Source organism: Muscardinus avellanarius (assembly GCF_963383645.1).
Source record: "Muscardinus avellanarius genome assembly, chromosome: 3".
NCBI classification, from domain to species: Eukaryota; Metazoa; Chordata; class Mammalia; order Rodentia; family Gliridae; genus Muscardinus; species Muscardinus avellanarius.
Window position 1 is genome coordinate 133,265,110 of NC_137788.1, and position 27,853 is coordinate 133,292,962.

The 27,853-nt window shown below is 48.1% G+C and overlaps 1 protein-coding gene across 3 annotated transcripts in view; it reads left to right on the forward strand.

Annotated features, from left to right (window-relative positions):
• The window catches only part of MAP2K5 (mitogen-activated protein kinase kinase 5), a gene marked incomplete at both ends in the record, with an annotated part of 273,181 nt that extends 248,359 nt beyond the window's left edge, over positions 1–24,822 (forward strand). For all 3 annotated transcript variants that reach the window (XM_080690438.1, XM_080690439.1, XM_080690440.1), the window contains one exon: positions 24,718–24,822. In XM_080690438.1, coding sequence (XP_080546564.1) covers positions 24,718–24,822 — 105 coding nt within the window. The remainder of the gene's footprint in view (positions 1–24,717) is intronic.
• Between the last annotated feature and the right edge of the window lie 3,031 nt (positions 24,823–27,853).

The window sequence follows — 27,853 nt, forward strand, 5'->3', positions numbered from 1 at the left end:
ACAGTCTGTAAATGCGAGCAGGAGTTCGCAGAGGGCAGATCAGCCCCGAGTAGGATGCTCAATCAGTGGTTACTGAATTGAAATAACATGAATTTAGCCGGGCGTGGTGGCGCACGCTTGTAATCCCAGCGCTTGGAAGGCTGAGACAGGAGGATCGCGCAGGTTCGAAGCCAGCCTCAGCTACTTAAGTGAGGCTCTCAGCAACTTAGTGAGACCCTGTTTCCAAATAAAATACAAAATAGGTCTGGGAGTATAGCCCGGAGGTAGAAAAAAGCCCCTGGGTTCCATCCCCAGTACCACCAAAAAAAAAAAAAAAAAAAAAAAAACCTATACTGAAATAACTTGAATTTAAGGGGTAGAATGAATTCTGGGAAGGGTTGCTTCCAGCTGGTATATCTGGGGAGGCTTTATAGTGGCGGGGCGGGGGCAGGACGTCACAGGACAGTCAGGCATCTATGAAGCAGAATACTTTGCACACAAATATGAAACACAGCTTGGGTCATAAGGAGAATATCAGACCCACTGATATCCACAGTGGCCAAAATTCTTTCCACAAATTATTTTCTTAGAATTAATTTGAAAGCATTTGGAGTAACATTTGCATTGGGAACAGATTAATTCATAAAAGGTTCCTATTCTCTAATATTAAGAAAAATAGATCTATCGGTGGATACCTATAGTCCCAGCTACTCCAGAAGCTAAGGCTGGAAGATTGCTTGAGCCCAGGAGTTGAGACCAGCCTAAAGGGCATACCAGAGCCAGTCTCCAAAAACAATAAGGAGATAGATACATAGATATTCTAAGTAGATAACTTTTTTTTTTTTTTTTTTTGCAGTACTGGATGGAACCCAGGGGCATTCTACCTCTGAGCTATATCCCCAGACCTATTTTTTTATTCTTTTTATTTTTGAAACAAGGGCTTACTAGGCTGCAGAGGGCCTGCTAAGTAGCTGAGACTGACCACAAATGGCGATCCTCCTGTCTCAGCCTCCCAAGTACTGGGATTACAAGCATACACCACCACACCTGGCTAGATAACATTTTCGTTGTTTTGTGATACTGGAGATGGAACCCAGGGGCCATTCTACCTCCAACCTACATCCTCAGCCCTGTTTTTTATTCTTTATTTTGAAACAAGGTTTCACTAAGTTGCAAAGAGCCTCGCTAAGTAGCTGAGGCTATCCACGAACTGCAGTCCTCCTGTCTCAGCCTCCCAAAAGCTGGGATTACTAGAATGCGCCACCTCGCCTGTCTAGATAACTTTTTTTTTTTTCGGTGATACTGGGGTTCCTGGAAGCCCTTCTACCTCCGGGCTACACTCCCAGACCTACTTTATATTTTTGAAACAGGGTCTCTTACCCCAGCGCGGCTGGCTTCGAACCTGCGCAATCCTCCTGTCTCCGCCTCCCAAGCACGGGGATTACAAGCGTGCGCCACCATGCCCAGCTAGATAACATTTTTAAACCCGTAAGTTAGAGAGTTCTTTTTCTATAAGTTACCTCATTTTGCCTTCACATGAACACTGAGGATTATTATTATTCCCACTTTACTGGCACATAAACTGGGCTCAGAGAAGAGACACACAACCAGGAAAAACACTGGACTGTTCTCCTGTACTACATTGAAGCTATGCTTATTGGTGTACAGTAGGAAGGGAAATGTTCTTGTAGTTTTAAAAATTTCAAACTAGTTTAGAAAAATTAAATTACAAGTACCCCACAAAAAAAAGTGCAAGAATTCTTGCGAAGCCAGTGCCTCCCGAGGATGCTTTGCTGAACTCACGCCTGTGGTCCCTGCACCTTGGAGCCTTATTCCGGGCCATGGTCGAGGCGGAGAGCAGTTGGCTTCACGCACTGTCCACCGGCCCCAGGCCCCTCGGTACAAGCAAAACACACTAGGAAAGGAAAAAGTCATTGGCAGTGGTCCACACCTGGTGTGTTAGTTGGTTGTCTGGGGGCAGCTGTGAGAAATTTAAGTCACTGGATTTTGGTTTGGGCTACCTGCGGCAAGACCCAGGGCAGAGTGTCCTGCAGGCATCCAGACACTCTCCACCTTTCCAGTTCCAGGATCAGCTTTAGGAGACGTTCCTTGAGGCTGGGGAGATTTCTTTGGGCCCTGCTGTCTTTGCTGAGCGCATCCCCCAGGCATCGTTTAATGCTGCTCCAAGTGTGGGCCATGTGGCGCCGTCTCTGACTCCAGCCTGTCCCGGCGTTCCCAGTTTGGCTGCTGTTTCCCTAAAGCAGAACTTGGTGATGAAGCCGTGTTTTGGTTAGTGTTGTGGCACTAACCGCACAGCAGGAACAGGCAGAGCCCAGATCAGCTGCCCGAGCTGCATAGCTGGAGGATGCAGAGAGGGGGAAGCGGCTGGTCCCCGCCCTCCTGGAGCTGAAGGTGTGGGGTGAGAAAGGCCCGTGTGTAAGAGTGGCATCCCTGCAGCTCGCGTGGTACAGGGGGCCAGTTAGCTGTGCAGTATCTCTGTTAAATAAATGATCAAAAAGTCACGTAGAAGCCAAGCTCCAAGTGCCATCCATATAAGAGCCACATGAACAGAGGAGCGAGATCACACAGAGTAGGGAGCTCAGCAGACATCGGGGCCACTGGAGCGAGAGGTGACAGGCAGGAAGATGCATCCATGCTAACACAGGTGTTCAGGGAAGGGCCGGGGTGGCAGGAGCCCCAGCCGGCCACAGCCTGAGGACAGGTCAAGCCGCGGGAAGGCCCCAGCCGGCAGGACACGCTCTGCCCCATGAGTGAAGTCTGGGCGGGCCGAGGGTGAGTGGTGGAACTTAAAGTGTCCTGTGAGCTGGGCATGGTGTCACACACCTGAGATCCCAGTACTCGAGGTTAAGACAGGAGGATCGCAGGTTCAAGGACAGCCTCAGCAAACAGTGAGACACTCAACAACCTAGTGAGACCCTCTTTCCAAATAAAAAAAACAAGGGCTGGGGGTAGAGCTCAGAGGCTGAATGCCTCTGGGTTCAATCCCCAGTGCCAAAAAAAGAAAAAGAAAAAGAAAGTGTCCTTTGAGAAGGAAGCAACATGGTGAGAAAGATTTGGGTAGCAGAAGACAGGGTTTTATTCACAGTCGGGCCCAGCCTCTGGGGAGCCAGGGGAAGCCAGAGCTGTAAATCGGGGTAATGATATTGCGTTACTACTTTTCACTTAAGCAAGATGGGGCTTCTGGAAGTATGTTTGTAATCTTATCAAATGCTCGATGTATGTGGGCGCTGGCTCATTCGCCTCTCTGGGTCCTGACTTTCCTCATCTGATGTTCCTGTTGTCTCCAACTAGCAGCTTCCGGGAAGACAGCTGTGTTTCAGGGAGCTTCATGTCACTCAGGACAGAGAGTTCACACGCTGGGTGTTTGCAGCAGTGCCCACTGGCCTGGCGCTCTCGCGGCTGGGTCTCGGCGTGTGATTCCTTTCTTCTCGTGTCTGCCTCCATCCGAAGTAACTTGTAACAAGCCCGTTGTTGGAGAGAAATACTATGCATCAGTCAGTCCACAAGTACCTGGTGTCTGTGTCTGGGTGGTGCTAGGGTCGGTCCTCGGGAGCGTTTAGAGAAGGCAGGACAGGCTGTGCTGCCGGCTTGGGTGGGTGCAGGCTCAAGGAAGGGCCACCAAGGGGCCCGAGGTCAGGGAGGAGGCTCAGCCGCAGCTGGGCCTTGGATGGTCTGAGCCCGGGATTTGGAAGGCGGGCCCAGGACAGGCTTCCTGTCGGTCCCATTCCCCCTCCTAGCAGCCTGACCTCCCGCCTCATAGCACCGCTCTGGCTCTTCAGCTCCTTACCAGTAAAGATGGGCCTCACACAGCATGAAATGTAAGGGAGATAAAAGTACGTTACACGCTTAGCACCAGGCCTGGCGTAAAATCAGAGCTCAATAAAAGGTGACTACTAGCCGGGCGTGGTGACACATGCTTGTAATCCCAGCGCTGGGGAGGCTGAGACAGGAGAATCGCACAGGTTCGAAGCCAGCCTCTGCTACTTAGTGAGGCTCTCAGCAACTTAGTGAGACTCTGTTTCCAAATAAAGTATAAAATAGGTCTGGGAGTGTAGCCTGGAGGTAGAAAGCCTCTGGGGTCCATCCCCAGTACCAACAAAAATAAATTAATTAATTAAAAATAAAAGGTGACTACTCATCACTGTCATCACTGCTAAGGAAGGGGAAGGTGATCCAGGAAGGAAAATAACACGGGCTGAGACCACAGGCGACAGAAGGAAGTGGGGAAGGCACCGTGGCCAGAGCAAAGGAGACCTTGGATATGATAGGGATAAAGTTAGCCGGGTGGCCAGATCCAGTTGGGAAGGGCTTTCCACGCCTCCCAAGAGGAGCCACGCAGCAGGAAGCCATTGTTAGTTCTCTGGCAGAGAAGTGTCTGGGCCAGGCTGCCGGACAGCCAGGTGGGCAGCTGGCCAGGGGAACACAGAGCTGACCTCCACCTGCCGGGAACTGATCGGAGTGGAGTGTCCTGGCCCTCGGGCTCTTTCTGAAATTCCTCGCAGGGCCATAGCTGAGACGGGACACGGAGCTCAGAGTCTGCAGCTTCCTGGCAGATGTCTCTCTTCCTGCATCTTCTCTTCAGTGTCCTTTCTGCCACTATCAGGGAAAATCATTAGTATGCTAATCTAGCTAGCCGTCATTTTAACACTGACCTCTGCTAACCTGCCTTTGCAATTTCAAGAACTATGTTTGACTTCTCCAAAAGTAACCTTAAATTGTAGTCTTGTAAGAATTCCAGAGCTGTATCTTTCACTCCTTCTTCTAATGAGGTTATGACCAAATGCTCATTATAATTGCTTTAGACTCCTTTTAATTTTCAAGCTTATTAATCATAAGAAGAGTTATTTAAAATTGCATAAATTAATCTTAGATTAAAAGCCCATCAAAGCCTCGAAACAATTAAGAATAAGTAGGATTTCCCTGGGGCAGCAAGTTTTATTTTAATATTGTAGTCAGGTGGATATCAGAACCTTGAAGTATGGTAGTGATTAATGTATGCAAAATTTAAATGAGATTTTTTAAATGGCAAATCTAAATCACATATTGACCTAACTGTAGGCTTTAACTGCATTGTCTGTCACATATTTAAACTGTTTACTAATCAACATTTTAATTACCGCATATTCCGGCAGACCCTAGGACAAATACATTCCAGCATTTTAAAAATGTTGCCGTCAAGTCCTTTGCCCCCAAATAATAAGACTTTGTTTGCTGTTGGGAAGATGGAGGGATGGCCAAGTGGCTTAAACTTCCTTGCTGCGGCACAGTCTGGACGCTGTTCTGCCCCGGCCCCCATCCCCAGCCTCCGCCACCTCTCTCTCTGGAACTGTAATTGGGTTTCCTTTGAAGTTGACTCTTATTTAACTTAGGAGAACTTCCCTTTCTATGTTAGAGCCCCGGTGGCCAACCATTATTTAAACTCTAGAGCCCTGGGTCCCTAGACCCTCTTCCCACTTATGATAGGGAGAGAAAACGCCTGCAGAGAGGCATTGGATGCGGCCTCTGCCAAAGTCAGAGCCCTCAGCCTCCCCCTCCCACCTCGCGCAGGGCCGGTTGAAGGTGGCCGCAGTTGCGTTAAACTTGGAAAGAACTCTCGCATTTTACAAATCCTCTGTTTCATGATTGAAGGAAGGCCGGTTAGAGGGCCCCTGGGGTGAATTATTTCAGGCTCAGAGCTTGAGTTCCCACTTCACGGGAAGGGACAGTAGTGGCCAGTTCACTCGTTTCTCTTTTCATGAAAGTCCAAACAGGAATCATTTAAAGCACTTACTGGCGGCACACACCTGGGAGGCCGAGACAGGAGGCTTGCAGGGTGGAGACCATTGTGCTGTAATTTATTGAGATCCTGTTTCAAAATAAAAAGGGCCAGACACAGAGCTCAGTGGCAGAACACATCCAGGCTCAATCCCCAGGAGTGGGGGGAAAAGTACTTAGCATGGGAACATAAAAGGTTCCCCAAAATGTTTATTCATGCCTTCATCATTGTGTATTTCTAAAATTAGTTTATAAATTAAAGATTCAAACAGTACAGAAGGATATACCATAAGAAATTAGTCTTCTTCCAAACCGCCTGCCCGCCCCAACTCTGCTCTCCAGAGATACCCACAGTTATAAGTAGTGTTTGTGTCTTAGAATCTTTATTTTTTCTCTTTCTCTCTTTTTGGTAATGGAAGGTTGAGCTCGGGGGTGTTCTTCCCCTGAGCCACACTTCCAGCCCTATTTTAATCTTGAAACGGGGTCTCGATAAAGTAAATAGGAGCTCACGAAATTGCTGAGGCTGGCTTCTAACCTGGGATCCTACTACCTTGGCCTCTCAAGCACTGGGATTACAGGTGTGTGCCACCATGCCCAGCTTTTCTAGAATCTTTCATTCTTTTTAGTTTGCACTTTGATCGGGTATGGAGGGGGTACTGGGAGTTGAACACAGGAACATTCTGCCTCAGAGTTACACCCCCAGCCCTATTTTATTCTATATTTTGAAACAGAGTCTTGCTAGGTTGATGAGAGTCTCACTATTTGCTGAGGCTGTCCTCAAATCCTGTGATCCTCCTGACTCAGCCTCCCAAGTACTGGGATTACAGATGTGTGCCACCAAGCCCGGCTAGACTTTGATTTTTTTTTATTGAATATATCTTTGAGATCCTTCCACATCACATAAAGTCATTTCACAAGCCAAGCGTGATGGCGCACATTGTTCGAAGCCAGCCTCGGCTACTTAGTGAGGCTCTCAGCAACTTAGTGAGACCCTGTTTCCAAATAAAGTATAAAATATAAAATAGGTCTGGGAGTATAGCCCAGAGGTAGAAAGCCCCTGGATTCCACCCCCAGTACCACAAAAAAAGTCATTTCACTCTTTTTATGGATACATAGTACTCTATATTATGAATGAGCAATATTTATTTGATGAGGACCCTGTCATAGAATACATTGGCCGTTTCTGAACTTGGATATTAAAATAGTGGCTATATATACATTCCTATATCCTGAATGTGAGAATACCAGTGCTCCCTCACCTCTTCTGAAGATATTAGATTATGAGACTTTAATCTTTGCTCATCTGATCAGTGGCAAAATGGTATCTAGGTGTCATTCATTTGTATTTCTTTTATTAAGTATAAAGGTGAACAATTGTTTTCACACTTATTGGCCAGTTGCATTTTTTTACATCCTTTGCCTCTTTTTCTGTCAGATTTGTATTATCTCCTCCTCTATCTTTCTGAGCCCTGATTTCTCCTGGACAGCGAGGGGGTATGCGCGACCTCCAGAGCCCCTTCCTGCCTGTGCTGTTTCTGCTGCCCAGGCCCGAGTGTGCTTTGGGCAACAAAGGTGCGGTCTGCTCACACCTTCGGCCTCAAGAGGATCCTTCCCTTCTCCCTTTGTTTGTTGTGTATCTTCCTTCCTTTAAAAAAAAAAAAAAAAAAAAAAAAAAAACAGCAGGCTTGGAAATTGCAAGGCAGAGCTAGGATTGAACTTCCTTTAAAGCTGCCTGTAAACATCAAGAATATTTATTTTCTCTATTTGTTTTAAGCTGGGAAGACTGCGTGGTTTTCTCCACACTGTCCTGATGGAGCCCTGACCAGCAAGCGTGCAATGCCCCCAGCCCTAATGTGCCATTAATGATAGGTTAATGTACAGTATAATGTTTTTGGGACTATGGGTTCATTACACTTCTGAGTGTGAGGTCTTTCCACAGAGCGCCCAAGGTCCCACTGCATTATATCACGCAATAAAAACACCCTTTTCATATCACACACTAATAAACTGTATTTGAAATGCTGTCTGAGGGTGCTGCCGTCTTGTCTGTAGGCTGTGCATGAGTGCAACAGTTGGGATTCCTTTTTCTATTTTGTGTTTTAGGTACATGGGATTCTGAACCCAGAAGTCTGCTCGGTCTTGTTTTAAGTGGGAAGCGGGCTGGGTCTTCGGGCCTGGAGCTCAGGAGAGGTGCTGCCCGCTGAGCGTTAGGGAACTTACTGCTTGGAGGGCAGGCCCCCTGCACCCATGGCCTAGCCAGCCACCTGTGTGCAGCTGTAAGGAGAACTGGGCAGCACCGAACATGTGTTACAAAAGTTTCCTTGGAGCTGGGCGCTGTGGCATACACCTATAATCTCAGTACTTGGAAGGCAGAAACAGGAGGATCACAGGTTCAAGATCAGCCTCAGCAACTTAGTGGGATCCTGTTTCAAGTTAAAAAATAAAAGAAGTCAGGCATGGTGGCACACGCTTATAATCCCAGCACTTGGGAAGCTGAGACAGAAGGATTGTGGTTCACAGACAGCCTCAGCTACTTAGTGAGGCCTTCTGCAACTTAGTGAGACCTTGTTTCAAGATAAAGAATAAAAAAATAGGGTTGGGGGTGTAGCTTGGAGTTAGAATGCTCCTGGGTTCCATCCCCAGTACCGCAAAAATAATAACAATAATAATAACAATAATAACAATAATAATAATAAAGCCTCTGTCTTAGGAATTTCAGACTTAGTCTCCCTATGAGGTGAGTATGGGGCTGTTGCCCTTATTTTTCAGAAAAGCAGAGTTCCATAGTTGGGAGTGTGTTGCATCATGAGAAAGACATCTGCAGAACTCCTGGGAACCATGGGCACCTCCTCCCTGCTTGTCCCGCCAGGCCGCCTGGAGTGATGCGCAGGGCAGTGGCTGTGCGCGCCCTCTCTCTGCCTTCCAACATGGTCCTCCCAACAGCTGGCCGTGGCGCTTGGGATGCTAGAGAAGATGAGATTCTACATGGACCAGGAGGAAAGGGCTCAGAATGGAGGCAGGAGATAAGGACACGGGTCAGAAGGCCTCAGGTCACATAGTTCACAGTTCTCTAGAGCAGACCATGGCATGCCTGGTTTTGTTATATAGGGGAATTGCTTCTACCAGCTGTAGAATGTGGGTCAAGAGTGATAGTGACGTCTGAGAACAGGGTCTCTTAAGCCAGCACGGCTGGCTTCGAACCTGTGCAGTCCTCCTGTCTCCGCCTCCCAGGTGCGGGGATTACAAGCGTGCGCCACCGCGCCCGGCTTATCGTGTACTTTCTAATGATCTCCTTAAGGAGGTGACAGGAACCCGGCCTGGGGTAACTGTCCTGTTTCTAGTCTTATTTTCATATTAGAACAAAAGGCAGAAGTTGGGAGCCATGGGCCCCCAATCCCAACTCCACCTGATGATAACCTAATCGCTTATCATCACTGAGCCATTCCCTGAGGAGCAGGTGGCAGGGAGAAGCAGCGACACCATCCAGCGACCTCCTGGCGGCCGTGCTGCCTGCAGAGAGCTTGAAACAGCCGCAGAAGGCAGCCATGGGCGCATCTCTCTCCAGACCACAGACTGGGTTCCCATGGAGTAAATCTCCTCAGAGCAAAGCCAACAAGGGCAGCTCTTAAAAGATACACTGACCTGCCCCTCTCTGCCCGGAGGTGTGCCTCGGCTGCCGTGTGGACCCACAGCAGCTCAAAGCATGTACAATCCTACCTCCACATCTTCAAACAGCATCTGGGCAGACCAGGCCCAGCCCCCCACACTGGCCAGAGGAGGCCAAGACCTGCTGCACGAGGTCGCTGCTTAGAATGGCGGTTGAAGGACATATTAGCAAAAGGAAGTCACGATCAGAGGAACTGTATTGAAGAGCTGGACTGGTCCAGGGAGCAAAGATAATGATGGAAGAAAGAAAACCTGAAGTTGCCGAAACCCTACAAAAGGCTGGCAGGACCCTCTGGCTTTAGGCAAAGTCCCCTTGTTAGACAAGTATTTAAATTTCAAGGATAATTGGGTTTTCTTTTAGGCAGTATAGAGTTGGACTAAAGCTTTTGTTTTCAGATGTGGGGACTTTCAAACACTTGGGTACACCTCTCAGGGGTTAAATCGTCTTTGGGGCTGCCAGGACTTGAAAAATGTTACCCTGTGTCAAGAAAACCAGAAGTGACAAGTTCATTTAAAAAGCCTGGTTTGTCATTGTTTATCTAATTTTCAGAGTTGACACAGAAAATTAAACCAGCTGACACTCACTCCCTGACCGCCTCTCTGGCTCATTTCCCTGGCCTTCCCTGCCTGACCACCTCAAGCACTCCCGACCCAAAATAGAGAACTTCCCGCTGAGTTTCCAGCCGCCCTGCAGTTGCCAGGATTATGTCATAGGATGTCATCCCTAATGTTACCCCCCCCCAAAAAAATGGGGTTATAAATCTACTCTGCCAGATATCTCTTTACCCCCTCCACTTTGACCATAAATCTTAGAAGTAATCCAACTCTCTGCAGAGGAAGCCAAGGCAAACTTGGGGCCTAAGTGCCCTGTGTGCTTCCACTGAACCCAGAGGACGGCCGGCTGCCCACCCTGTGGCACCACACGGTGCTGCGTGGCACACTTCACAGAAGCGCCCTGGGTACAGTGAGGGCTTCCACTGCGTTTCATATCGGCGTCCTAAGCCGGGCGTGGTGGAGCACACCTGTCATCCCAGCACTTGGGAGGCTGAGACAGGAGGAACACAAGCGTGAGGCCAGACTCGGCAACTTAGCAAGACCCTTTCTCAAAATAAAAAGGGCCAGGGCTGCAGCTCAGTGGCAGAACACCCCCGAGTTCATCCCCCAACACTGCAGTGTACGTTGGCAATCTAAAACTCGCAGGTCACCTCGTCTTTAATTCAAGCATCCTTGATGCATGAGCTGCCCCGTGTACGAAAATTATTCGGGTAACTGAAGCATATCCTATAGAAAATAAAAATGTGAAAATAAAATGTTAAAATGTTAAAATTAATGTATCATATATCCCCCTGCCCTCTTTAACAGATTATATGCACCAGGATTTAGCATTTTAAAATAAATCACTATAGGCGCTGTCTTGCCATGTCTATTCCTCTGGTGTCCCCTGATATGCGGGGCCATGTTTCCCGATGCTGGGTGACCCCAGACCAGTCTGTGTGTTTTTGTTGTGAAGTTCTGCTAGTAGATATCACTTCTTGGTACTGCTGGTCCTCCCTCTCAACAGCGTTTTCCTCTTATATCTTCTGTTAGCCATTTCTTTTATGCTCTGGATGGGGGGGGGTGCTATGCTTATTAAGTCTGAAATACGAGAAAATTGGCTTGAATAAAGACTTGAGGGACGAGCTAAAAGAAAAACGTTCAAGTTTTAGTTTAACTTCCAGATCTTTCATCTCAGATAAGGGTATCACATTGCAGTGGCCCAGAGATCAAGATTTGGAAATGGGCCATTTCACTAAATAGGAAATATACTAAGTAATCTGTCTTACATCAAGTGTCCAGGTTTAGCCTGGCATGGTAGCATACACTTATAACCCCAGTACTTGGGACACGGAGACAAGAGGATTGCTGGTTCAAGACCAGCCTCAGTCATTTAGTGAGGCCCTCGGCAACTTAGTAAGACCCTGTTTCAAAATAAAAAATAAAACAGGGCTGAGAGAATAGTTCAGAGGTAGACTGGCCCTGAGTTCAATCCCCAGTACCACAAAAGAAATAGTGCAGGTTTGAAGCTACCATCATTTTGCTTTCGAATTAGTAACTAGCAAATTGTTGAGGTTTTGTTATTTTCTGAGGGGCCCAAATACCCATGAGTATGCCAGGGGAGGTCCTCAGACTCTAAAGACAGACTTAGATCCCGGCGTATAGACACCTCGTGGCGCATGCCCAGTGAACTTTGTAGAATCTGAGTCTCCTGGAAAACTAGAGCATAGTCGAAGCAAGCTTTTAACTAAATAGTTCTATCTTTCTTAATGCATAATGGACTCGGGTTTTTTAAGGTTCTTCAGTGACCAGATTATTCGTGACCAGATACAGTGTGGTCCTTCATGCATACATCCTGCGCATGACCAACACCACCATCTCAGAAAACATAGGCTGCCCATTCACCACTACAGAAAACGCAGTTCTGATTTCCTTACGTTTAATTTTCTTCTACATTACCTTGCAAACCACAGTAAATCAATAACAAAATAGTTAAGGACCACAGGTTCTTTGTGTTTTGTCTTACAAAATATTACTCAAGGCCAGGAGTGGGTTCTTTTGATGATTTTTATTTGTAGCTGGGATACCAAAAGATCAGAACTTTCAAATAGTTTGCTTCCTTCTCATGGATTGCCTTGTTTTAAAAAGCAGGGGCTAGACAGGCATGGTGGAGCATGCTTGTAATCCCAGCATATGGGGGGCTGAGACAGGAGGATCGTGGTTTGCGGACAGCCAGTGAGACCCTGTTTCAAAATAAAGAATAAAAAACAGGGCTTGGGGTAGCGCTCGGAGGTAGAATGCCCCTGGGTTCATCCCCAATACTGGGGGGGCGCGGGGGAGCAGAGGCAGTTCCAACAGAAAAATCTGCTAGATTGCTACTAGCAAAAACTCTAGCTACTCACTGGTCATTTTTATTTTTATTTATTTAATTTTTTTGGTGGAACTGGGGTTCCTGGAAGCCCTTCTACCTCCGGGCTACACTCCCAGAGCTATTTTATACTTTTTATTTGGAAACAGGGTTTCTTAAGCCAGCGCGGCTGACTCGAACCTGCGCGATCCTCCCGTCTCCGCCTCCCAAGCGCGGGGCTTATAAGCGTGCCCCACCACGCCCAGCTTGAGAGACACTGGTAATTTTTAATCCTGTACATTATATACGAAGTGGCTTTGGCCTTGGTTACATTCTAGTTTTGAGTTTTCCAAAGGGGCTTCCCAGCCAGCTCCCCGGGTTCCCACCCTCACCCGCAGCACCCCGGTCCACTAAGACCAAGGCTTCAAAAACTTGGGGCATCCAGCTGAAAAGAGGAAAAAGGTGGTGTTTCACTTACCATGACCCAAAATGTTAATGACTAATGATGTACCTCAGCAGGTTTTCTTTTACATTTATATTTTTTTCGTGATTTAAGAGCATCAAAATTTTTCCAGTTTTTATGTGAATTGCTTGTTTCTTTCTATTAAGAAACTAGAAAACCTGCTTACCAAGATGGGTTTTAAGCACAGGGCAGCCTCCACTTAATTGGATGCTTCTTGAAATAAGATGAGACAGTAAATAGGAAGTGCGATGAGAAGTTCGAAGCGTGGTGCCAGGGCTCCAGCACTGCACCCTCCTGCCAGGATAACACTATCAGTGCCTGTTGGCACCTTGGCGTCAACACCATTATCACCTCCCACCTGCACGCAGTCAAGCACACACACACACACACACACACACACACACACTCACTCTCTCTCCCTCTCTGTCTCTCTCTCTCCCTCTCCCTCTTTCTCTCTTTCCTCTCTCTCTGCTGTTGAGTCTTCACTCCCTATATTTTTAAATATGTTGGTTTCAACTCATTCATAGGGTACACCCATACTATTCTTAAGTTTTAGCTGGCTGGGGATATAGCTCCATGGTAGAGTGCTTCCGTGGCATGTGTGAGGTCCTGGGTTTGATCCTTAGTACTATGCCCAAAAAAGGGGGGAGATCAAAGAAAATTTTTGGCTGAATTTATGTTTAAATGTCCCGCGCTTGGGAGGCGGAGACAGGAGGATCGTGCAGGTTCGAAGCCAGCCGCGCTGGCTTAAGAGACCCTGTTTTCAAATAAAGAAGGATAAAATAGGTCTGGGAGTGTAGCCCGGAGATAGAAGGGTTTCCAGGAACCCCAGTACTACCAAAACAAACAAACAAACAAAAATTAACCCTAAAGCTGTCTTGAATATCTACGTAGAAGCCATGGTTATTTCCAAATATCAAAAGATGTTTCATTATCTTGTGGTTGCCGGCTAATTTTAGTGTACTGTAGAGAACATGATCTGTGTAACATCAGATTTTTGTTACTTGTTGAAACTCTGTTAGTACACACAACATTGTTTTCTCCTTGCTTAAAAAGAATGTAAACTCTCCAATTGTTAAATGTAGTGTTCTACATACCTCCTTCAGGTCAAGCTTGTTAGTTGCCATTTCTCAAATATTTTGTACCTGTATGAACTTCCTACCTGCTTTATCTATTTTTTTTCCATACTTGGTATTGAACCCAGAGCTACACCCCCAACCCTTTTTATTTTTTATTTTGAAACAGCGTCTCATTAAGTTACTGAGGCTGGACTCAACTCTGTCATCCTCCTGTCTCAGCCTCCCAAGGACTGAGATGACAGGTGTTCACCACCACTCTGTCTGCTTCTAAGAGAGATGCGTTCAGCTCGCCCACTATTAGTGTGGCTTTGTTTCTCCTTTCAGTTCTGTCAGATTTTGCCTTGTGCCCTAAGGCAGTGATATCAGATGCCCGTGTCAAAACATCATATCACCATTTTGAGTGGTTTTTTTTTATTTTTACATAATGACTCTAATATATTTTGTTTTAAATTTTAGTTTTCTAGGATATTAATACAGCTGAGCCAAAGTCCTCTGTTTGGCCTTTGTTTGCTCTGTCTTTGAAATACTTCTATTGGTGCATGGTAACCTCATGTCATTGTGCAGTTCAGGTTGATAGGGACCTAGGTGAACACCGTTCTTACTGAGCTCCCCTCTACCCTCTCCCCACGCGCTCCCCTTCCCCGTCCACGACTTTAAGCTTGGCATTGGTAATTTCCCATATATCCAGAGCTTCAGTGGCCGTTTCACCCCTCACGGATCCCCCCAACTCCATCCTCCCTGGACCCCCGTCACCGCACTGGAGTTTCTCCTCCATTAACTGAAATCCCTGGTGGTCCTGGATCCTCCCCAGCTTCCACCCATGAGAGAAAACATATGACCCTTCACTTCCTGTGACTGGCTGGTTACTTAACATACTGTTCTCCTGGGCCATCCATTTTCTTGCAGATGACATCATTTCGTCCTTCCTTATTGCTGAGTACAACTCCATTGTGTGCATATCTCATAATTTTGTAATTCATTCATCTCTTGATGGACTCCTAGTTTGGTTCCATTATTTGGCTATTGTGAATCGTGCTGCTATAACGTGAACAGGCATGTATTACTCTAATATTCTGATTTCAGTTCCTTTGGGAAGATAACCAAGCATGGTACAGCTGGATCCTATGGTGGATCCATTCCCGATTTTCTGAGAAATCTCCATACTGATCTCCGTAACAACTGCACCAATTTGCAATCCCACCAGCAGTGTGTAAGAATTCCTATTTCCCCACATCCTCCTTGGCATTTATTGTTTGTATTTTTTATGATTGCCGTTCTAATCAAGATTAGATAGAATCTAAGTGTAGTTTGGATTTGCATCTCTCTGACTGCTAATAACGTTGAACGTTTTTCCGTATATTCACTGGCTATTTGTATCTCTTCTTTTGTGGAGTTCATCACCTCCCAGGCCGATTTTACGTCTTATTTGGAAATAGGGTCTCACTAGGTCACTGAGAGCCTCACTAAATTGCTGAAGCTGTCCTCAAACCTACCATCCGTCTGTCTCAGCCTCCCGAGTACTACGATTACAAACATGCACTACCATGTCTGGCTTTAGTGTTAAGTCTTTGAAGGTTTTTGTATAGTTTAGATATGAGTTCTCTATCAGAGAAGTAGCTGGTGAAGATCTCCCATTCTGTAGGCTTTCTCTTCATAGTCTTGATGGCTTCCTTTGCTAAACAGAAACTTTTTAATTTAATGTGATCCCGTATATCAGTTCTCACTTTAATTTCTTGAGCTTTGAGAATCCGATTGAGGAAGTTCCTACCAGTGCCTCTGTGTTGGAGTATTCGTCCTATGCTCTCCTCTAATAGTTTTAAAATCTCTGGTCTATGTTCCAGGTCTTTGATCTATTTTGAGTTGACTTTTATTTAGAGAAAGAGATGGGTTTAATTCTCTTTTTCTACAAATGTATAATCAGTTTTCTCAACACTTGTTGAAAAGGCTGTCTTTTGGCACCTTTGTCAAAGTTCAGTTGACTACAAGTGTGTGGGGTTTTTTCTGTATCTTCTGTATGTCTGTATTTGTGCCAGTACAGTGCTATTTTTATTACTGTCGCTCTGTAGCGTAATTTGAAGTCAGATATTGTGATGCCTCTTGCATGGTCCTTATTGCTGAAAATTATTTTCACTACTCTAGGTCTTTAGTTTTTCCAGATGAATTCAGGACTGATATTCCTAGCTCTGTGAAGAATAAAGTTGGTGTTTAACAGATGACATTGAATCTGTAGAGCACTTGTGGTAGCAGAGTCATTTTTATACTATTTATTCTGCCTATAGAAGAGCATGGGAGATCTTTCCATCTTCTAAGATCTTTTTCAACTTCTTTTTTAATATTATATAATTTTTCTTGTAGAGGCCTTTTACCTCCTTGGTTAGGTTTATTCCTATGTGTTTTATTGTTTTTGAGGTTATTAGGAATAGAATTGTTTTCTAGTGGATTTATGGTTGGCATATAGAAAAGCTACTGATTTTCTTCTTTTTTGTATTTTAATATGCCTGTACCTTTATGGTCTTTTAATTGACCCTTTGCATCTTTTATATTTTTAATTTCACCCAACTTTTAATTGATTAGTTTAATCATTCTGTTTACTGTTTGTTGCTAGATTTGAAAGTTTTTCCTACTACTCTATTTTGGTCTTTCTCTCTACAATAAATTTTTGCTTCTTTTTTCTCCTTTCTCCACTCAATTGGAGTAAGGTGTGTTTTTTTTTTCCTTCCTTTTAATCTTCCCATTGGTTTAGAAATTATATTCTATTTCTAGCCTCTAAATGATTATCCCTTAATTTTTAACTGAACTTAGCAAAGCTTAAGATAATCACTAAATATATCCTCCTCACAAACAATCTCTTCCCTTTATTTTAGGTAGAGCTGACTTCAACTGCATATAATAAAAACAATCAGCCGGGTGAGTTAGTGTACACCTGTAATCCCAGTACTGGAGAGGCTGAGACAGGAGGATCACAGGTTTGAAATCAGCTGCAGCAACTTAGTGAGGCCCTCTGCAACTTAGCAAGGCCCTATTTCCAAATTAAAAAAAAAAAAAATAGGGCTGGGGATATAGCCTGAAGGTAGAAGGCCCCTGGATTGCACCCCCAGTACCACATCCAAAAAATTAATAAAACAAACAGCAGCTTAAACAAGGTGGGCGGCTCCCAGTCACGTAAAGGAAGGCAGCAAGTGGTGCCAGGCAAGGTAGCAGCTCCTGCTCTGTGCGCCCTCCAAGGAGCATCTGAGCCCAGCCAGCAGGGAAGAGGAACAGGAGCGGAGGCGCCTGCCTCCTCCGTTAGGGACAGATTTCTAAGAAACTGCTCACATGGCGCTGGCCAGGACTGGCTGCAGAGGAGGCTGGGAATGCCCTTGCTTTTCTGGGCAGCAGTGTGCCCTGCTAAACTCAAATTCTTACCGCAAAGGAGGAAAGAGGACTGGGTAGCAGAAGGACACACACACACACACACACACACACACACACACACACGGCATGAGGACTGTAAGAGCTACTGAGCGCCCCTCTTTACATGGGTCATCACAGTCTAAGATTTCATTATCACCTGGCTTTTAGGTCTTCAGAAAGAGTCATTACTCTTGTGGTTTTGTAGTTTTGTGTAGTTAGCTTTTGTTTCTGTTTATCCACGTGTTTATGGATTACTTTGTTTCCTCATCCTTACGCCCCTCCAAGGTTTCTTTTTCTTTCTGAAGTTCAGTTACGAGTCCTGCCAGTGGGGGCCTATGAGTGGGAAAACTGCTTGGTTTTTTTCTAGGATTGTCCGCCCTCGCCCTTCCTTCCTTTCTTCTTTCCTTCCTTCTTTCCTTCCCTCCTTCCCTCTCTCTTTTCTTTGTTTTCTCTTCTTTTTTTCTCTTTTTATTTTTTCAGAACTGAGAATTAAACCCAGGGACACTCTACCACTGAACTATATCCACAAATTTTTTTATTTTCTTTTTTTTTTTTTTTTTTTTTTTGCGGGTCTGAGGGTGGAACCCAGGGGCATTTGACCTCCGAGCTACACCCCCTGCCCTATTGTTTATTCTTTATTTTGAAACCGGATCTCACTGAGTTGCAAAGGGCCTCACTAAGTAGCTGAGGCTGTCCACGAACCGTGATCCTCAGGTCTCAGCCTCCCGAATGCTGGGATTACAAGCATGCGCCACCACACCCGGCAAATTTTTTTATTTTGACCTAAAGTCTTGTTAAAGTTGCCAAGGCTGGCCTCGGCTCTGTGATCCCCCTGCCTCGGCCCTCTGAGTCATTCACGTTATAGGAGTGCACTGTACTGGTATTGACATCATTGGGAGTTTTATCTTTCTTATAAATAAAATTATGTTTTTTTGTCTTCCTTCCCTTTTTTTTGTGGTACTGGGGATGGAACCCAGGGACATTCTACCTCCGAGCTATATCCCCAGCCCTATATTTTATTCTTTATTTTGAAACAGGGTCTCACTAAGTTGTGGAGGGCCCAAGTAGCTGAGAATGGCCTGGGACCTGCGATCCTCCCATCTCAGCCTCCCAAGTACTGAGATTACAGCGTGCGCCACCCCACCCAGCTTCCTTCTTTCTTTCTGTCTGTCTCTCTCTCCCTCTCTCTCTCTCTTCCTTTCTCTCTCTTTCTTTCTTTCTTTCTTCCTTTCTCTTTCTTACTTTCTTCCTTTCTTTCTTTCTTCCTTTCTCTCTTTCTTTCTTCCTTTCTCTTTCTTCCTTTCTCTCTTTCTTTCTTCCTTTCTCTCTCTTTCTTTCTCTTTCTTCCTTTCTCTGTTTCTTACTTTCTTTCTTCCTTTCTCTCTTTCTTTCTCTCTTTCTTACTTTCTCTCTCTTTCTCTTTCTTACATTCTTTCTTTCTTCCTTTCTCTTCCTTTCTCTTTCTTACTTTCTTCCTTTCTCTCTTTCTTTCTTCCTTTCTCTCTTTCTTCCTTTCTCTCTCTTTCTTATGTTCTTCCTTTCTCCCTTTCTTTCTTTCTCTCTTTCTTCCTTTCTCTCTCTTTCTTTCTCTTTCTTCCTTTCTCTTTCTTTCTTTCTTTCTTCCTTCCTTTCTCTCTTTCTTTCTCTTTCTTACTTTCTTCCTTTTTCCCTTTCTCTCTTTCTCTCTTTCTCTCTTTCTTTCCTTCATGTCCCATTGTATCCAGTATGGCCGGCCTTTGTCAAGGGAAGGCTCTGGGCTGTCTAGCCCCTTGGCTTACTCTTCATCCTCTCACTGTCAGATCATTCGATTCTGTTTTGTTCAACAAACTTCCACCGTGTTCTGTAAATCGTGTTCATTCTTGTGATTCACACCCCCCCCCCTTCTCCATAGTCACATGCTTTGATTCTGAGATGTTCCCAAAGGCCCCTGTGTTAAAAGGTTGGTCCCCAGCTTGGTGCTGTGAGGAGGTGGCAGAAGCTTTAAGAGGTGAGGCCTAATGGGAAGTTATATTTATTTTGGTACTAAGGAATAAACTCAAGGCCATTCTGCCTCTGAGCTACACCTTCAGCCCTGCTTTATTTTTATTTTTGAAACAGGGTCTCCCTAGGTTGATGAGAGTCTCGGTACTTGCTGAGGCTGGCCTGGAACCTGTGATCCTCCTGTCTCAGCCTCCCAAGTACTGGGATTACAAGTATTGTGCCACCATTCCCAGCTGAGTGGGAAGTTTTAGGTCATTGGAGATGTAGCCTCGAATGAGATTATGGGACCCTTGTATCGTCCTCTTCCTCGCACATCCTGCCCATACGGTGGCTGGTTTTGCTCCACCATATAATTTTACCTTTCCAAAGGCCCAAAGCAACAGACCCAATCAGTCATAGACTGGAGCCTGAAGCCATGAGCCAAAATAAACTTTTATCTTCCTAAGCTGATTATGTCAGGCATTTGTTAAAGTATGGGAAAGCTACCACACACACAGAGCACCCATACACAGAACCAAGACCTCGGAGCTCAAACAGCATATCCAAGAGGTAAGGAAAAAAGAGGACTAGAGTGAGTCTGCTTCTCTGTGTTGTCTTTTTTTTTTTTTTTTTTTTTTGGTACTGGGGATGGAACCCAGGGGCATTCTACCTCTGAGCTACATCCCCAGCCCTCTTTTTTATTTTCTATTTTGAAACAGGGTCTCACTGAGTTGCAGAGGGCCTCACTAAGTAGCTGAGGCTGGCCACGAACCACGATCCTCCTGTCTCAGCCTCCTAAGTACTGGGATTACAAGCGTGCGCCGCCACAACCAGCCTACATTTAAGTCTTTAAACCTTCACCGGGGAGACAAACCTTGATGCCTATAAATGCCCACCCCCATTCGCAGCATGGACGGGCTGCAGGCTCGCCTCTCAGGCGCGAGTCTATCTATTTCTGTAGCATTTGTGAAGAATAAACTTGGGAAGGTTGATCGAAATGGCGTGTCACAGATACAGACCATTTTTAATGCCTTCAAAGACAGTAGAGTTCTATCTTCTAAGTAAAATGGTCCCTCCCTTCACCTCGCACCCCAGCGATGGAAAAACAGCAACAATTAGGGGTTAAGAAGTTCGTTCTCAAAACAACCACTGGGTGCCAGACAGCCCTGCACCATGGCCCACTTGGGCCAGGCTGCGCACACAGGCCGGCATCCCCTCGCCCTCAGCCCAGGACCTACCTGCAGTCTCACATCGCCCTGACAGGGTGTCTGTCCTTGGGCAGTCTCATTTGGTCCTTACCTCCCCTCTGGAAGGAAGAGAAGCTGATGGCTTGCAGCCAGGGTGCAGGGGCCCACAGTCAGCTTCCCTGGTTGAAACCCAACTGGGAAATAAGGCCCAGAGATGACAGAATATATCCACTGCGTTTCTATAAAACTCTGGGTAGGAGGATGTGCTGGTGGCCTGGCTAAATGCTTACCTCTGAGCACCAGTCCAAGGGGAACAGCTGCAGCCCTTGCCCGGGCAGGACACCCCTGGCCTGCAGCTCTGCCTGGCTGCCGGTATTGCTGCTCCTGTCACCACCAGAGGAGCCCGCCACAGAGTGGCTGAGCCAGCAACAGAAGTCCCTTTGGTATTCCTTCTTCTGAGGAAGGCCCCTGGGCCCGACACGCCTTCGTAGCTGGCAAGGCAGCTGGGGAAGGCGTCTCATCTCAGTCAGGGCCTGCGAGGGAACCATCCAAGGCCAGTGGAGACTCCTCAGCCTGTCCCTGCCGCAGCCTCGGTGCAGCCGCCTCCTTCCCACCGCCCTGCTGATGAGCCTGGGTGCACCCGGCCTGGGGGAGAGTTGGCCCGGGATGATTATGATTTATGGTCGCAGGTAATTACTCGTAGAAGAGCTGCCCACTGCTCTGCTTCTTGGCAGCAGCTTGGCAGACACTGGACATCTGTACATCTTTCTATATATTATTAACTTCACTAATCTGACATTTTCTCCTGGGTAAATGAAGATTAGATTCGTGGTTTAAAATTTTTAACAGTGGAACACTTTATTATGTGAAATTAAGGCAGGACTCTGTATTAACATAGAAAAGAAGTGGTATGGTTTTAGCAGGAATATATTAGTGTTCATGGTAGATGCTTCTTTATAAAATCACCCAGGAAGTTCCTCTTGAAGGACTCAAACTTCAGAGAGCCAGGGTCACGGGGGACAATTGCCCTCTTTTATCTACATTGGCGTTCAGCTTATCTCCAATTATTATCTCAGTACTACAGTGTCAAAATCCTGATTCACCCAATTGCCATCTCAGCGTAAGCTTAGGCCATCATTGAACTGTTGTAGGTAATTTAAAAAGGACTAGGTGGCCCAGTACTTGGGAGGCTGAGATGGGAGGATGGAAGGTTTGAGGCCAGCCTCGGCAACCTCATGAGACCCTCAGTGACCTACCAAGAGAGATCCTGTTTCAAATAAAAAAAAAAAAAAAAAATAAGGAAGCCGGGCATCGTGGCGCATGCCTGTAATCCCAGCACTTGGGAGGCTGAGACAGGAGGATCACAGTTCACGGACAGCCTCAGCTATTTAGAGAGGCCCTGTGAAACTCAGTGAGAACCTGTTTCAAAAGAAAGAATAAAAAAAATAGGGCTGGGGGTGTAGCTCGGAGGTTGAATGCCCCTGGGTTCCATCCCCAGTACTGCAAAAAATAAATGAGTAAATAAAATAAGATTTGGGACATAGCTCAAAGGTAAATACCCTTTTTCAATCCCCAGTACCAAATAAATAGACAAAAATAAGAAATAAAACCCGGGCGTGGTGGCGCACGCTTGTAATGCCAGTATTTGGGAGACTGAGACCGGAGGATCACAGTTCGAGGACAACCTCAGCTACTTAGTGAGGCCCTCTGCAACTCAGTGAGACCCAGTTTCAAAATAAGAAATAGGGCAGGGGCTGTAGCTCGGAGGTAAAAATGCCCCTGGGTTCTATCGCCAGACCCGCAAAAAAAAAAAAATAAATAAATAAATAAATAAAAAAGAAAGAAAGAATTTAAAAAAAAATAGGGCAGGGGGTGTCGCCCAGAGGTAGAATGCCCCTGGGTTCCATCCTCAGTACTGCTAAATAAGTAAGTAAATAAATAAATAAATAAATAAATAAATAAATGGATTGAAAATGTAGCCCAGTGGTAGAGCACCCCTAGGTTCCATCCCACCCAGTACCGCAGAAAAAAAGAAAGAGGGAGGAGGAAGGCAGGCAGGCAGGTGAGGGCAGTGGGGAGGTGGAGCATCCAGCCCTAACAGCAGGCCAAACATGGGGCTGGGGCAGAGGCAAGCGGAGACCTCCTGTCCCCGCCCTTTGCCGGGGCCTGTGCCTGGTGGCACGCGCCATCTCTGTTGACTTGTGCCACTTTCGGACTCACCACCTCCTGCAGTGTCATCCCTGTCTCCACAGAGCCAGTGGACCAAAACCCCTCAGCCTTCACTGGCTTAACTGTTGGCCTGACAAGGAAACAGGCGTGGCGCCCACTGCCCGGCCAAGCGGCCGCGGGATGCTCGGCGGCTCCCTCCTGGCGCATGCGCCACCGGGCTCTGCCTGTCTCGGCCCCTCTGCCTCCCTCTGACGTCTCCTAAACCCATCCACAGTGGCTGGAGACAGGCCAGTTGTGCGGGTCACTTCTTGCAGGGTAGGGTAGAGCGTCAGGGATAGGGTGTGCCTGTCCAGGACAGGGGAGGCCAGCGGCCGGCCCCCTCCAGCCACCGCGCCTGGGCAGGGGGCGTCCCCGCAGAGCAGAGGCCCTCGGCCCTTCCTGCAACGTGGAGGAATGCCTCCTCTTCCCTCCTGCAGTTCCGCTCTGCTTGTTCCCGAACAGATGATAACAGAGACGGAGCATATGGCCCCAAAGTCACCGGCATTCTGGGAAAGTGACACTGTGTTACCCGGCCTGGGGGAGGGGCCGGCACCTGGGCACAGCTTCTCCCTTTGTTCTTCAGAGGGCACAAGGTCACCTCTCCTGAGCCTCCGAAAAGAAAGCACGCACACTTTGCCGAGGATTTCCTCTGTCTAGGCAGCCATTAGAGGAGCGGGCACATCCATGGCAGGAGAAGCCCCCAGCTGCCCGCAGACACCCTCCACCTGGCCCCTGCCCCCTTCTCCTGCAGCTGTGTCGGGAGCCCCCAGAGTGCCGCGGGCAGTCACAGGACCACTCAGCACTGTGGCCTGGGGGATCGCACCCTGGGCTGGGTGTCCATCAACTCCAAGCCAGCTTTCCTCTCAGAATCCCTGACAGTGCAGTGTGCATCCGAGCTGGACCTGTACCGGTGCTTGCCTGAGTTGAGGAGGTTACCGAGCACCAGCCCACCTGAGGAGGCCTGAGCCTTCTTCCCTCCCCAGAGTCCTCTCAGGTCTGACCCAAGGCCCCAGTGGGCCACGGCAGCCCACCTTCCCTACCCGACTCTGTCCTCAATGGCCACCACCCTCCCAGCCAGAGTGGGAAGAGACTGTGCTGGGTGTGTTCCGATGTCTGTCGTGTGCTGCTCCCAGCAAGTGCCCGGCCTGCCTGGGAAGCTGCCAGGTGTAAAGTCTTCGCCAAGAAGCAGCCTGGGGAGAACGAGGGAAGAGGATGCTGTTCATTTCTCCTTTAGCCCCTGACGGTAGCCAGGGCAGCCGGTGGCCGCCCTGCTTCCTCCCGGCCTTGCCCGACAGTCCCCAGGGGGCCTGAGAGGGCCAGTGTGGCTCTTGGTGCCTCGGAACAGCAGGGGAGGGGACTGGCTAAATATAGCCTGGCCTGCCTGTGGGCTAAGTAGGTTAGAACCAGAGATGGGCCACGTGCAGAACCGGCCCTTCCAAAGTCAGCCCTCTGCCCGTAACCAGAGGGAACCGGAGCACATCTCCGTTTTCCTCCCTCCTGCTTAGCCCAGTGCGATCCACCTTCCCTCTGGGTGCTGTGATTTATTTACCTGGGAACAGTAGACAAAGGAGAAAAGTAAAAGGACCTGACAACACCTCTGACAAGATGATCCTTTGGTGTCTGGGCAGCAACTGGAACGGAAAGCTACCACACAGGGGCCAGCAGGGTGTGCAGGGAGACAGACATCTGCCCTTAAGGAGCAGCAGAGGCATGGGGCAGGTGCTCCAGATGTCCACCTGCTGGCCTCGGGCAGGTCACTGTCCCTGTCTGGGCCTCAGTCATATAGACTGAGACAAGGGGCTGAAATCTGCCCTTCTTGCACACAGGGTTGTTTTTTTTCCAACTTCTGAGCTACATTCCAGCCCTTTTTATTTATTTTTGTTTGTTTGTTTTGAAATAGAGTCTCTCTAATTTGCTGAGAGTCTTGTTAGGTTGCTGAGGCTGACCTCAAACCTGCGATCCTCCTGTGTCAGCCTCCAAAGTACTGGGATTACAGGTGTGAGCCGCCATGCCCAGTCTGCACAGGGTTATTGAGAAATAGAAATAGCACCCGGGTGGAGAACAGGCCTTGGGAAGTGTAATAAAGTGAAGTGGGGACTGCCGTCACACCTCCCTCTCTCCCTGCAGGGCCACCCGTTCATCATGCAGTTCAATGACGGAAACGCCACGGTGGTGTCCATGTGGGTATGCAGGGCGCTGGAGGAGAGGCGCAGCCATCAGGGCCCTCCCTGAGGCCTCGGCAGGACGCCAAAGTCCGGGACCAGTTACAAGGAACAGCCTAGGACACCGTCTCTCTGTTTGCTGCCTGCACAGAAGAGCTTTGCTGGGCTGGCCTCCCCACTCCCAGCCCAGGGAGCCCCAACGGCCCAGCCCCTGGCTGGAGGCACAGACTCCAGAGGACAGGGAGGGGCAGGAGGGCACGCTGAGGTTCCTGTGGTCCTTACCCCGCTTCTGTTCCCCAGCAGTTTTATTTTTTGTAAAGGGTCAGGCCCTATCAGCAGCACTGATGGGAATAAAATATCACTTTTCGGGGACTGCCTCCCCTACTCCACGAGGGCATGTTGTTCAGTGAGTCTGTTACCCAGCCAGGATGGGGCGCCCACCGGGGGTCCCACCACTTGGGCAGGGACGCATGTGATGGAGCACGTCCCCCAGGCACCTGCAAGCAGGTGGCTGATGAGGCCGCAGCTCCCCACGCGCCACGGTAAGGAGCAGGACCAGCACCCGTCTCGGGCTTCATCATGGGCTCCTTACCCGCCCGGCTGAGGGCCCAGCAGTGACCCCATCTCTAACCGCCACTCACAGCTGTCATGTCCCGTGCCTCTCAGCCACCTGCCAGGTAAGTGTGGCTACTGCCCCCACTCATGGCCAAAGAACCAAGGCTTAGAGAGTCCCAGTGGACCTCAACGCATCCAAAAGCAAACCCCTGCCCCAGCATCTCCCAGCGACCAAGCCAGGTGCCAGGCCTCAGCCTTCATTGTCTGTCTGTCTTGGAGGTGCTGAGGATGAAATCCAGGTCCTCTGGCATGCTAGGCGAGAGACGCAATGATTAGGTAAGCCACGCCCCCAGCCCCTGGCTCCATTTTCTTACCCCACACGCAGCCTGCCAGGGAGGCTACCATGGCTGACCCTTACCTGACCATCGCAGCAGTCTCCTCCCGGACTGTTCTCCACGTGACTGGTAGAGGCCTCCCTCCCGTCACCCAGCGGTGGCCCATGTGACCCTGCAGTCTGCGCCCTTTACCACCAGCCTCGGCTCCCTACCCTCAGATCTCCCTTTCCTGCAGCGGGCCAGGCCCCTTGCTGCCCCTGGAGCTTGAGGTACACTCCCACCTCTGGGCCGTGGTGGGGACAGCCACCCACTAAAAGCTCACACGCCTTCCACTGCGTGGATTTGGAGCTGGGAAGGCTGCTGGCCAGGAATGACACCTCCCGGCACCCCCGGCACCCAGCAGGGACCATGCCACAAGGTCTTCACGATGGAATGAAGGGATGCCCAGAAGCTGAAGATGCAGAGCCTGCTGCCACTGTCCTCCTGCTAACAGGAAACAAATGACCGCGCGGGAGGTGGGGCGTGCTGAGCTGGGTGGAAGGGACCCGAAGCCCTGAGTCGCCACAGGAGGACCCTGCCGCCTTCCCAAAAACTCCTGCAATGGACTGTAAAATCAGCTGAGGCTGAATTACGTTGCTGGGATTTCATGTCACCAGTAGCTAGTTTCACTAGCCGACTAATGAGACCTTCGTTCGTTGCGGGTGCCTGGAGTGTTCTTCCACAGTGAGAACCCACGTCACTGCACTATTGAAAATCACAGCCTCCCACCCTGCCTGGACTCGGTGGCCCTCTCCTACACCCTCCCCATTTCCCTCGTGGGAAGCCATTTGTTTCCCTATTTCTCTAATGTCTCCTACCTTCCTCATCCCCCATTAGCTCTGCTGGGGCAGAGGTTCTGGTCTGGACTTCACACATCTCCCCTGCCGAGGTGATACCCGGCCGAATGGGAATGAGCCCATGTTCAGGCCAGTGCGCTCTGTTTATCTTACTGAGCGTCTGCTCTTTCCCCGGGGCTGAGAAGGTCACAGACTCCGATGAGGCCCAGGCCATGAGGACCTTGCTCCCTGGGCCAGTGCTCGGGGCAGGGTAACTGCAAGCAGCGAGTTGGGTGGGTTTTTCCAGTAACAGGCGAGCTGCCAGGGCAGACAAGGATGGCCGCTGCAGACCATGAGCCAGCCATCACCCAGACTTAAAGCTCATTCCTATTTTGAAAAGATACATGCAGCAAGCCTGCCATCCCAAAATCAGGAGAGGTAGGAAAAATGAGCAGGTATCCCAAGCCAGATCTATTGGCTCTTTTAATCTCCGCCACAATCCCATGAGGTAGATGGTGGTGGTAATATTCTGCCCATTTTACAGATTTTTCCCTATCTGTATTTTACAGATGTATGTATTTTACATATCTGTATTTTACAGATTTTCTCTGTTTTCTGTAGAAACAGAACAATTTGTCCGAGGTCACCCAGCAAGTAAGTAGCAAAGCACTGTTTGGTACTCAGAGCCACACACTCAGCCAGAGTTCCAGAAGTCAGTTCCAGAAGTACCACACAAGCCAGGCGTGGGCTCGTAATCCCAGCATTTGGGAGGCTGAGACTGGAGGATCATGGTTCGCGGACAGCCTCGGCTACTTAGGCTCTTTTCAACACAGTGAGACCCTGTTCCAAAATAAAGAATAGCCGGGCATGGTGGCGCACACTTGTAATCCCAGCATTCAGGAGGCTGAGACAGGAGGTTCGCGGTTGGTGGACAGCCTCAGCTACTTAGTGAGGCCCTCTGCAACTCAGTGAGGCCCTGTTTCAAAATAAAGAATAAAAAATTGATCAGGGGGTGTAGCTCAGAGGTCAAATGCCTTTGGGTTCCATCCCCAGAAAGAAAGAAAGAAAGAAAGAAAGAAAGAAAGAAAGAAAGAAAGAAAAATAGGGCTGGGGTGGAGCTCAGGTAGAATATCCTGGGTTCCATCCCCAGTACCGCAAAAAAAAAAAAAAAAAAAAAAAAAAAAATATATATATATATATATATATATATATATATATATATATATATATCACACAGCTGCACAATGCACCCTGTCCTAGAACAAGGATCCCCAAACTCTGGTGTGCAGATAATATATCCTCGCCTTTGGGATCGGGGCCTCAGAACCAGCTCTTTGGCCAGTTTTCCAGGGATGCAGACTCAGAGAAACGTTGCTCCACACCCAGCCTCGAAGCC